The sequence below is a fragment of the Myotis lucifugus genome, unplaced genomic scaffold (genome assembly GCF_000147115.1).
Source record: "Myotis lucifugus unplaced genomic scaffold, Myoluc2.0 scaffold_131, whole genome shotgun sequence".
NCBI classification, from domain to species: domain Eukaryota; kingdom Metazoa; phylum Chordata; class Mammalia; order Chiroptera; family Vespertilionidae; genus Myotis; species Myotis lucifugus.
Genome location: NW_005871179.1, coordinates 2,780,516 through 2,791,695, shown reverse-complemented (window position 1 = coordinate 2,791,695; position 11,180 = coordinate 2,780,516). Strand labels below are relative to the sequence as shown.

General features: G+C 58.2%; 2 protein-coding genes across 2 annotated transcripts; one reads left to right on the top strand and one right to left on the bottom strand.

Annotated features, from left to right (window-relative positions):
• The first annotated feature begins 400 nt into the window (after positions 1 to 400).
• Positions 401 to 5,971, top strand: HPCA (hippocalcin). The gene is made up of 3 exons (XM_023758530.1): positions 401 to 1,371; positions 5,344 to 5,449; positions 5,556 to 5,971. Exons 1-3 carry the CDS (start codon positions 994 to 996, stop codon positions 5,651 to 5,653), a joined length of 582 nt encoding a protein of 193 aa, XP_023614298.1. The 5' UTR covers positions 401 to 993; the 3' UTR covers positions 5,654 to 5,971.
• Positions 5,972 to 6,080: 109 nt separating this feature from the next.
• Positions 6,081 to 11,174, bottom strand: TMEM54 (transmembrane protein 54). Its single transcript, XM_006094215.2, has 6 exons — positions 11,065 to 11,174; positions 9,668 to 9,861; positions 7,642 to 7,701; positions 7,310 to 7,498; positions 7,041 to 7,175; positions 6,081 to 6,664 (listed from the first exon to the last, which is right to left on the bottom strand). Exons 1-6 carry the CDS (start codon positions 11,159 to 11,161, stop codon positions 6,590 to 6,592), a joined length of 750 nt encoding a protein of 249 aa, XP_006094277.1. The 5' UTR covers positions 11,162 to 11,174; the 3' UTR covers positions 6,081 to 6,589.
• Between the last annotated feature and the right edge of the window lie 6 nt (positions 11,175 to 11,180).

Sequence of the window (11,180 nt, the reverse complement as noted above, 5' to 3'; positions counted from 1 at the left end):
GTCATGTGTGGAGGCATGGTGACCCATGGGTGGGTGTGGGGTGGTCTGTGGCATGGGACCCAGCATATGGATTTGGTGAGCTGTGTGTCATGTGTCAGTATGCATTCATGTGTGTGTGGTGCATGCGTCTTGCGGCATCTAGTACATGGAAATCATTTTTTTTTATTTAACACTTATCTAGCACTTACATGTGCAGACATTCTAAATGCTTCCCATGTGTTAACTAATTTGATTCCACAACCCTCATGAGGTAGGTACTGTTACCCCACTTTACAGATGGGGCAGAGAGAGTTTAAGGAAATTGCCCAAGGTCACATTGCTGGGAAGAGGCAGAGCTGGGACTTAAACCCAGGTGGTCTGGCTCTAGAGCCCACACCAACACCTATCTTATGCCACCCGCTGTGGGGCACAAGTGTGTGGGAGAACAGGCCAGTGGGTGGGCTGCAGGTGTATTTCGTGGTAATCAGGCGTATGTGAGACAATGAGGGGGCTGAGGGGAGGAGGGAGGCGGACCAGAAGGCCGCTCTGCTCCTCCCTGGGAAACGCTGGGAGTCAGTCTTGTGACTCCATGGCTGTGACACTTGAACCAGGTCACCTCACTCCCTTGATCCTGTCTTCTCATCTGTAAAATGGGACTAACCCCCAGGCTTCGCTTTGGGGGGGTGAAGTGGTGTATATCTGTGAAGGCCCAGTGGCTGGCCCTGAGCAGGGCCTTAGTGAATGTAAGTCCCTTCCCTTCCTGTCTCCAGGCCTGTTCCCTGGGGAAGGGTGAGGTCTGGGGAAATGGTGTGGAGCCTGTCACGGAGGCAGGATGCCTGGGTGCAGGCTGTGTGACCTGGGCCAGCTCCTCTCTCTCACTGAGTCAAACGAGAGGCTGGGTGTCTGGTGTTTGGGGGCCCTCCTGGAGTGGTGTCAAGGGACCAGGAGGGCCTGACTTCCCCTCTCCATTCCTTGACTCTCTGGGGGACCTAGGTAGGACTCAGCTCAGTGGCCATGGGCAAGCAGAACAGCAAGCTTCGGCCCGAGATGCTGCAAGACCTGCGGGAGAACACGGAGTTCTCGGAGCTGGAGCTGCAGGAGTGGTACAAGGGCTTCCTCAAGGACTGCCCCACGGGCATCCTCAACGTGGACGAATTCAAGAAGATCTACGCCAACTTCTTCCCTTATGGTGACGCCTCCAAGTTCGCTGAGCACGTCTTCCGCACCTTCGACACCAACAGCGATGGCACCATTGACTTCCGGGAGTTCATCATCGCGCTGAGTGTGACCTCGCGTGGCCGCCTGGAGCAGAAGCTCATGTGGGCCTTCAGCATGTATGACCTGGATGGCAACGGCTACATCAGCCGTGAGGAGATGCTCGAGATTGTGCAGGTGGGCCCCTGGGCCCCTCAGAATGCCAGGTGCAGGGCCCAGCACCCCTTTTTATCCTCTTGACAGCCCTGTGGGTGGGAGGCAGCAGGTGCTATTCTTACAGCCCATTTAAAAAACTCTTTAATTAGGAAATCTTTTCTCATTTAAAGAAAAGTTGAGTAAACTCCCATAAACCCTTTAGCCAGATCCACCAATTAATATTGACCACCACTGCTTTATCATTGTGTGTGTGCACATGTGTGTAATGTTTTGTTGTTCCGGACAGGACCCTTTACCCCCAAATACATCGGGATATAGTCCCTAAGAACAGGGACATCCTCTTACATAGCCCACAATATGATCATCAAAGTCAGGGCATTTTACACAGAAACAATGCTGTTATCTAACCTACAGACCATATTCCAATTTTGCCAAATGTCTTCATAATACTCTCTTTTGCCCTGATCTAGGATCACACACTGCATTTTGTTTTCGTGTCTCTTTAGTCCCTGTTAGTCTGTAACAGTTCCTCAGCCTTTCTTTGTCTTTCAAGATTTGACATTCCTGCAGAGGACAGGCCAGTTACGTTGAATCGATCCTCATTTACTCAAGAGAAAACAGATGCTCAGAGAGGTAAAGACATTTGCTCGAGGCCACACAGCCTGTGAGTGGGCCACTTGGATTCACAGTCCACATTCCATCTGGACACCCAGCCACAATCCAACTAATTAATTCAGGGCTCTCTGATAGCCTCGTGCTTACAGCCACGAGCTCAGTGCATCTTTACAGCAGCCTCATGAGGCTCAGAGAGGTGAAGTGACTTGTCCAAGGTCACACAGCATATAAGAGGGGTCAAGCTCAAGCTGGCTACCACTCAGAGCTACCTCTTGAAAAGGGTCTGGCTTCCCATTCTGGAGTTGGACTCAACTCTTAGATAGCTCATCTGAAAAATTCCGATCTTACAGGGAGAATTTAGGACCTGATAAGAATGCCATTTTAATACAAATTTAAGTGTGACATGTTAGCTTTATCTCAAAAAGCTTCCGGACTGTCCATGCCCTCAGTGCAGCACTAAAGACCATCAAGGCTCTGGTTCTCTTTTTACCCGTCCAGTTCCTTGTACCTGAGCTTCTGTTTCTTCACCTGTAAAGTGAGGATGTTAACCCTCAAGGCTACGATAGGTGTAAAGTGGGAAGGGACTCTGGCAGAAGGCCCCGCAGACAGTTGGTTCGTGGTAAACGTTGATTCTCTTCCTGCACATTCTCTGCTCCAGCCGGACTGGCCTTGGAATGTGCCCGGAGTGATCCTGCTGCACAGCTTTGCTCAAGCCCTTGCTCCCTTTCCTTCCTCTTTCTTTTCGTCCCTCAGCTCTGCCGACTGCTCCCCACTTCTAACTCACCTCGCCCTACTGGACTCGTCGGCTTCTCTGTCTCTAGGGCCTGGGTCTGCTCTCTCCAGCTAGAGTAGAATGGCTGCCTTGGGATGTGGTGCCTCCCTTTGCCTGTCAAGAGGGGAAAGCCTTTACGTTTGTCAGTGACTCCCGCGGGCCAGGCATTAAATCTCTAGTTGATGGGTAGTGGGGAGCTCTGGGGGTTCTGGTGGAAAGGTTGCGGTAGCCAGAGTGGTGGAGGATTACTGAGGGGTTGGGCAGCAGCTGGATACCAACCAATGTGGCGGGGTGTTCATGTTTTACCACGTAGCCTGGTTGCACTGGTGTATACTCGTAAATCTCAGCCCTGCTGGGGGCGCCAGCCAGTCCCATTCCCTGGGCATCCTCGGGACGGCCTGGCTGGCCCTGTGGGCTGGGCCCTGGTTTCCCTCCCTACAGCCCATCAGTCAGCCCCAGAGGCCAGTGCAGAGTGAGGCAAGCCCCAGTGCCTGATTAATTACAAGTCAGCTCCAGGGAAACAATGAGTGAGCAGCAATTCCAGACAATTAATTAGGAGGCCCGCAAGGGGGCGTTCACTAAGTCACTTGCTCAGTCCTCCTCAGACCCTGTCCTGTGGTCAGTACACTAGAAGGGAAGAAACTGCATCTTGGCTGCTTGGGGCTCCCACCCTGGTGGGCAGGCCACACTGCCCAGCTTGGTGACAGGGTTGTATATGTGGCATCTGGGAGCTCAGGGCACTGAAGGTCAGGGAAGAACTGAGGATGTGGTGGATGAGTAACAATTAGTATACAAGCTGCTGTTTACTGACTACTACTTACTCTAGCCAGTCACTGTTCTATGCACATGATCTCATTTAATCCGTTAGACAATCCCCACGAGGGAGATATGATTACCCCATTTTACAGATGAGGAAACTGAGGCTCACAGAGGTTAAGTACTTGTCTAGGGCTACATAGCAAGTGAGTAGTGGAAACAGGATGCCACTCCAGGTCCACCTTACCTCCCAGCCCCCGCTGATCATCACCTCCCACAAGCATCTCTCCAGCAACTAAGAGGAAGTGGGTTCTAATCTGGTCTCTGCCATGAATTCCTGTCCTGAGCCTTTATTTCTTATCTGGAAAATAGGGATAAAGTACCTGACACATAAATGGTAGCTGGTATGATCGTTCCAGGCAGAGGCTGTCAGAGCTGGGGAACGGGAAAGGTGCAGGAGTGTTTAGTTGCGGCAGAATCACCTACCAGTGGAGGCCTGATAGTGGAGGGGTCCGAGGGACCAGATTGTAAAAACTCTGAACGCCAAGGGCCAAATGGCTTGGACTTGGTACAGAGGGCAGCGGGAGGTGCCAGCGGCTTTCGAAAGGGAAGTTCCTGCCAGAAGCCGGGCACGGTGCTCAGCTCTGGGGATATGGGCACTAGCTAGATGTCCACCGTCCTTATTGGTATGTTGGGGACTAGGAACAATCCAACAAAGGCGTCCCCTGCGGTGTCCCCTAAGGAGAAGCCCAGGAGGCTCCGAGCGGGCATATGGGCCCTGACCAGCATGGATCAGAGGAGGGCTCCCTAGGCAAGCGCCATGGAAGCTGAGCCGCAGAGTGGGAGGCAGCAGAAGAAGCGTGGGGCAGCATCCAGAAGGAGCTGAGTGCACGGCAGGTCTGGAGGGAGGCCTGCGGATGACTGGAAAGAGGGGGCGGCCCGCTGGGCTGGGGACGTGGTGGTGGAGATCTGTGTTTAGAAAGAGCTCTCGGAGGCAGCGTGGGGGCACAGACCCAGGGAATGAGGCCGGGAGAGACCAGGTGGAGGCTAAAGCCGGATCTGAGGCAGGGAACATTTGTGGTAAGGGCGAAGGGAAGCAGGTTTCTTGGAGGTGGCTTCAGTAGCAAAAAGCTGGAAGATGGAGACCATCGGCCCGGTCCTTGAGCCTATCCCACCCGCCAAGCCCCACGTGCTCTGTGTACTTTTAGCGCAACCGCCCTTGGTGTGCCTCGGAGCTCCTGCACGTGGGCGACTACTGCCTAGGGTCCCGCGGAGTCCAGGTTGTCCCCGCCCCCGGCAGATGCTCATTTGCGTTTATTTGCATAACATTCCCCGCCCCCTCTGGGCCCTGCAGCCTCCGGCCTTTCAGCCCTCAAGGCGGCCCAGCGCCCCCTGCCGGCCACAGCGGTACCGCAGCCCAGTGCCACCTGCCGCAGCCCAATTCCCTCTGTCCGTGCCCAGCGCGGGGCACCCGGAGTTTCCGAGAAAAAGCGCTAAAACCGTGCTTACCCGGGAACCTGCAGCCCCATGTCTTCCAGCATCCCCTGCACTCAGCTACCCCCAAACTGTCGGCGCCCGCTCGGAGCTTCCCGCTGCGCTCTTTGGCTATGCCTATCCCTCGGTCAGCAACTCCTCTCCCACCTAGCGCGCCATGGAACTTGGTCAGGGCCCTCGCCTATAGACCCCCCTCCTGGGAAACCTTTCCAGACACTCCTTCCCGGACCCCCGGGGCCCCCACGCCTCCGTGACCCCCTCTCCACTCGTCAGTGTACCTGGGGGCGCTTCTGAAGGTTGGGGTGGGGGTGCTCGGCAGCCTCCTCTCACTCCCCGCCTTCCCCTCCAACCCCCAGGCCATTTACAAGATGGTTTCGTCGGTGATGAAGATGCCGGAGGACGAGTCGACCCCGGAGAAGAGGACGGAGAAAATCTTCCGCCAAATGGACACGAATAACGACGGTGAGGGGCAGGGGCGGGCGCCACCTCCTCCCCCTCCGCGGCTCTGCCCTCTGCCTCCCCTGGCGCGGGGGCCGCCTTCCCCCGACACCGTTCCCTCCCGCTGCAGGAAAGCTGTCCCTGGAGGAGTTCATCCGCGGGGCCAAGAGCGACCCGTCCATCGTGCGCCTGCTGCAGTGCGACCCCAGCAGCGCCTCCCAGTTCTGAGCGAGGAGCCAGGGCCCCTCCTCCCCGCCTCCACCGGCCGCTCCCGGCTCTCGCTTCCCCTCCCTTGTGTCTCTCCAGGCTGGGGGTCAGACTGGGCCTTCCCCCCCAGGGTCCGCACTCTGGGGGGAGCCTATGGAAAAGGGAACCCTGCCGTCCTCCCAAGGCCCAAGCAAGCGGTTAGCACCCCCAATCCAAGGCCATATCTCCCTTCGGCAAAGATAGGGAGACAGGCTCTGGCGTGGTCCTCCCCTCCGAGTCAGCCTTCCCCTACCTCGATCTCAGAATTTCAACCAGCCCCCCTCCCAACCCAAATGCACAGCCCCGAGGCCACACGTCCCTCCCCCAATCACCGGGCAGTTCCCCCTCCCCCCCCACCCCACCCTGGTAGGTCTCAGCCTGGGTAGGGAGCGTGGAAACCGAGCCCAGGTGAGGAGCCAGTCTTTTTATTTGGAGGGGAGAGAAGGATTGGGGGGCGGGGGCGTGGAGGGATAAGGATAAAGCTTCCTGGAGCCATCCTTCCCTTCCTGCTGCAGCTTTTGTTGGCTGGAGGCCGTGCTGCAAAAGGAAAACCTCCCGATTGCAGTGTGAGCCCCATGAACCCCCGCCCGCCTTTCAGCACGTGGATGAACACAGGCCCACAGACACACCTAACCGCCCCGCCCCCTGCATCCTGCGTGGGAAAGCACAGGCCCTGGCCGAGCCCTCCCCTGCTGCATGCCTCCGGCCGAGCGTCTCTGTTCTTTTTAATAACTTCAGAATAAAGTCTCACTTCAGCGCAGAGCGTGGGTGGCCGGGGGGAGGGGTTTAAAATCCCCACCCAGGTCCGGGAATGGCCACCGAGCCCTCATGGGTCAGCTCCAGGGATCCCGGCCTGGTCACAGTGCAGACTTGGTTGCAGGTCCCTGTGCTCATGGGGTGTGGGTGAGGCAGCAGCTGTCAGAGGGTCAGCGGGCCAGAGCTGGGGCAGTTCATCAGGTCGTGGCCTTCCGCAGGCTCCAGGCTCTCCTGCATCTGCGGAGACAGGAGAGGCTGCCAGGCTGTGGACCTGGGTCTGGGTCTCCTCCAGGCCCCCCGGGGAGACGAGGCTCCCTGAAGCAGAGCGGCATCACTGCATCCAGGCCACACCCTTGGAGTGCCCCCAGTTCCAGCCCAGATGACCCCCCCACCCCCTCAAGTCCTGGGCCCTGGGTGAACCAGGAGCCAGCTGTGCGTCTTAGCTGGGAGATCTGACCCCTCTGAGCCTCCAGGCCTCTCCCTTTGGTCCTGGGGAGAACACTGTCACCCCAGTTCTCAAGTGGGAGCCCCATGCAGAGGGATGGGGGCTGCCCAGCAGGGGCTCCCAGAAAATGAGGGGAGTCAAGGCTGTGGAGGGGATGGCAGGCCTTACCATGTGGTGGCTGCTTTTCCCCCACCAGGGCCTCAGTTCCAGCAGCTGGTGGGCGAGCTGGGCGCATCGCACAGCGAACACACTCTCTGCCACGCAGAACACAAGGGAGATACCCCAGAGGCACAGGCTGGAGCTCTGCAGGGACACAGGGGGCAGAGATGGCACAGGGGTTGGGGGTGGGTGGGCAAGGCTCCAAGAACCCTTCCCACCTCTGAGGAGCACTTGATTGACCCCCACCTCCCCACCCCATCCCAGGCCTAAGCACTCACATAAATGCGTGTGGGGTCGAAGGGACAGTCGGGTGCCAGGGCCAGTAGTTCGGGGCTCTCAAAAGTGCAGGCGGCCAGCAGTGCCCGGCCCTGGGTGGCAAAGGTCACAGCGATCGAGGCCAAGAGTCCGAGAGCACAGGTCAGAGAGAGAAGGGCACAGGCCACACTTGAACTAAATACTGCCCAGCGCTGGAGAGGAGAGACCACTGGTCAATGGCTATCAGGCTCCACCCAACATGGGCAGTTCTGGCCCCCCATGGGGTCAGCTCACCCCCTCCCAGCAGGCCAGGCCCTTCTTTCCCCAAAGCCCCATTCCGGGAGGTGCCACATACCAGAGGGATGCTGGGGAGGTAGCGTGACAACACAATGGCTGCGATGCCCGAGGTGATGACCTGTGGGGAGACTCAAGTCAGCCCTGACCCTCCTGCTGGAGGAGAGCGGGCAGTGAGGTCAGGGCCACTCTCAGATAAGGATTCCGCCAATGCCAACTGGAGCCCCCAAGCCGCCTCCTCCCCTGCTGCTTAGCCTTAGCTTCATTACTTTGATCTGCATGGAGGCACTGCCCCCTCATGGTCCAGCCCCCAAGTGATGTTTCTAAAGCACAGTCACTTCCTGCCTACAACCTTCCATGGCTCCCCACTGCCCATAGCTGTGTAGCTCCAACAGGGACCTGTGTATCCCAGGGCCGCAGCGGCATGTACCAGGATATGTATGACTTGCCTCCCTGGAGTGGAAGAGATTTGGGAAGAAACTAAGTAACTCGCTGTCAAGGAACTAAACACAAAATAAACAAATCAGGACATTTTATGGAGAATTCAAAATCTTAGGAGTACATTATCTCAAGCTCTCAGCGACCTGGCCTCAGTCCCAGCAGCATCTCAGCCCCACCCTGCCAAGCCTCTTCCTCATTGCCCTGGATGTAGACACCCACACACAGCCTGCTCATGATGCTGTCCGCACAGTGTCCTCTCAGCCCCAAGAGTTGGCTGTTTAACCCACCGGCTGCCCCTGGCTCTTCGGGGCTCCATTCAGCCAGGCTTCCTTCCTGAGCTCCCTCACTGTGTCAGGCATGGGCTGCACCCATGGGAGGCAGGTGGTATAATAGGAGTCCAGCAACGTCTGTAACTCACTGTGCAGCCATGAGTAGGTGCCTCAACCTCTCTGGGCTAAGTCCTGCTCTGCAGGATAAGCTTATGGAAAAGACACTGGCTTTGGTGTCAGACACATCGTGTCAAATCCAGCTTGGCCTCTTTGCTTCAGCAGGAGGCTGGGTGAGTCCCTGAGAGGTTTCCCCCTGTCGGGGTAATAATGGCCCCATGTTGCTGAGAACAGTGAGAATTAAATGAGGAAATGAGGGTAAAGCGGAAGTGGTCCATCCTGGAGCCCACAACCCTGAGCTCACGGCCTTCCTTGCCTTCTATCCAGGCTGGTGAGAGAAAAACACAACAGTAATAATAACGCCAAAGGACCGCACACATCGCCATGGCTCAGCCTGTCCCACTGACGGAGGCGCTCCTTGCTGGGCTGGCCGAACTTTGTTATGCAGGGGAGGGAACAGGCTGACAGGGAAAAATAAGTCCCTTAGCCAGGAGGTGGCAGGAAAGGACCTGGCGCTGACATGTGGACGTTGCCCAAAGGGCTGTGGCCACCTCTGTGGCCAGGTGGGAAAGAACTTTATGCACTTGAGAATACCGGGCTCCTTCATTCATGTATTCATCAAGCCGGTCTCGACATCCAGGCATAACGGTGGCGACCATTTATTCAGTACTTATGTAGACCAGGCCTCATGCTAAGCTTCTGAAACATTGTTTTTTCAGTGTCTCCAGAACAGACCTGAGCTATTCCCACTTCCATACCTTTGCATCTGCCATACTCTGTGCTTGGAATGCTATCCCAGCTTCCTCTGCTACCTGTTGGCCACACACCCGGGCTATGGTAATTGCACCCTATCCTGGAATTCCTACTCAGCCATCAGTGCCCAGCTCAGGGGCGTCTACCCCGGTGAACCCTCCTGAACCCTCTCCAGCTGAGCGGCTGCTCCTTCCTTCTGTCCGGTGGCGTCTTGCCCATTGCCCACTATACTCCTCATCCCAGCTCACAGCAGTGAGGCTGAGCATGTGGCAGACACTGTGCCGAGCACTTTAGTGGATGATCCCGACCAGTGCTCACCAGGACCCTCTGTGGTGGACACTGTTACGATCCCCACTTTATAGATGAGGAAGCTGAGGTAAAGGGAGCTTGGGTGGCTCGTGTGGTTGGTAAGTGGAGCAGGGGTTAGGCGTGGGCTCTCTGCGTGGAGACTCTTCCAGAACCTTTCAGCCCCTCCAGCCCTGCCAGCCCCTCCCGGCCTGGGCCTACCAGGATGGCAGAGGTGACCGAGAGGATGTTGACCACGCAGTACTGCAGAGCCGCGGCATCGTGGGGGGCAGCCACGTAGCGCAGCACGGTGCCGTGGAGCAAGGCGGCCTCGATGAAGCTCATGTGGCCCAGCACCACCAGCACCAGCCCCGTCTTCATCAGCACCTTCCGGAAGTCATCCACACTCAGGCCACCTGTGGGGGACAGCTGTGTCAGGGCCATGGGTGGGGCTCATCCTGCCATGTTCTTGGGGACCCTGTGCCAGGAGGTAGTCCCCAGGAATCAGGGAGGGATGGGGCCATCCAGTCACAGACACTCCGTGTGACCCTGTGCCAGCCCCTCTCTGAGCCCAGATGACGCCTGTGTCAAAAGGGGAAGGCTTGGTCTGGCTGATCTGAGAACCCAGAGCCTGCAGGACCCTCTGCAGCTGCAGATGGAGGAGAGTCAGAGGGCAGGTGACAGGCTGGACAGGCATGTGGAACCGGAATGGCATCGTGTAGATTAACTGCTGGCCAAACAGGAAGGGGCACAGCAGCTTTGTCCCAGGGCCCTGACCCACCTCGCCCCATCCACCCACCCACCTGGCAACCCAGATACCACCCAGCCCGGAGCCGGGAGGGCTCATAAACAACAGCAGCATCCCAGGGCCAAGACTTTGTTCCCACTGGAGGCACCGTGCCACCGCCGCGGGCTATGCCTGGAGCGCTGGGCAGAGTCTGAGGGGAGGCCCTGGCTTGTTTCTAAGTCACCATTCTTGGAGCACTTAGCCGTGTGGCTGCATCCTGGTAAGCACTGCACTCTCAGAGCTCCTTTATCCTCAGGGTAGCCCTAAGGAGGAGGGGCTACCACCCCATTTCACAGCAGAGGAAACCGAGGCTCACAAGGTCTCTTGGACTCCCCAGTGTGTCTGATGCCAAGAGCAGCACCACCGAGCCCAGGGAGTGAGGGAGGGGACATCCACCCCACTCCTCTCCGGATCCTGTTCGCCAATGGTCCCTCCCTCCCAGCGGGGTGCGGAGCCCAGGGAATGGCAGTGGGAACCCTGGGCAAGGCGAGGAAGCGGAAGGCAGGCCGCCTCTGGCTCAGAGCTCCCTGGGCCGGACTTCCTCCTGCGTCTTCCTTCTGGGCGAGGTGGGGGCTGCTCTCTCCAGCGTTTCTTCCCCGGCCTGGGGTGTGGGGGGTGGGGGGGGGTCCCGCCTCCGCAAGAGAGGAAAGTGGGGAAGAGGCCGGAGGGCACCGCATCCCTCCACATCCCCGCGGGCACAACTCCGGCCAGAGCCCGGTGCCCTGCAGAGAAGGCGGCCTGGACTCCGGTCCGGCTCCCCCAACAGTGCTCCGCCCGGGCCGCAGCCTCGGGTGGTGCGGGTCTCCCGGGGGTCCCCCCCCACGCGGCTCACCAAGGCGCAGGCACATCTCGGCTCCCGCGCGGGGTCCCCGCGGCCGGCTCAGCGGGGCTCCAGAGGCTGCGGGCGGCCTGGGGGCTCCGCTTCCCATCCCGGTCGGCGGCCGCCGG

Bases quoted from the DNA above. Each gene is read 5' to 3' on its own strand.
- HPCA (XM_023758530.1), top strand. From the start codon at position 994: ATGGGCAAGCAGAACAGCAAGCTTCGGCCCGAGATGCTGCAAGACCTG. The intron at 1,372-5,343 runs GTGGGCCCCTGG...TCCAACCCCCAG, and splicing joins AGATGCTCGAGATTGTGCAG to GCCATTTACAAGATGGTTTC. The intron at 5,450-5,555 runs GTGAGGGGCAGG...CTCCCGCTGCAG, and splicing joins AATGGACACGAATAACGACG to GAAAGCTGTCCCTGGAGGAG.
- TMEM54 (XM_006094215.2), bottom strand. From the start codon at position 11,161: ATGGGAAGCGGAGCCCCCAGGCCGCCCGCAGCCTCTGGAGCCCCGCTG. The intron at 7,702-9,667 runs GTAGGCCCAGGC...GTCTCCCCACAG, and splicing joins CGGTCACCTCTGCCATCCTG to GTCATCACCTCGGGCATCGC. The intron at 6,665-7,040 runs GTAAGGCCTGCC...CTGTCTCCGCAG, and splicing joins GGAAAAGCAGCCACCACATG to ATGCAGGAGAGCCTGGAGCC.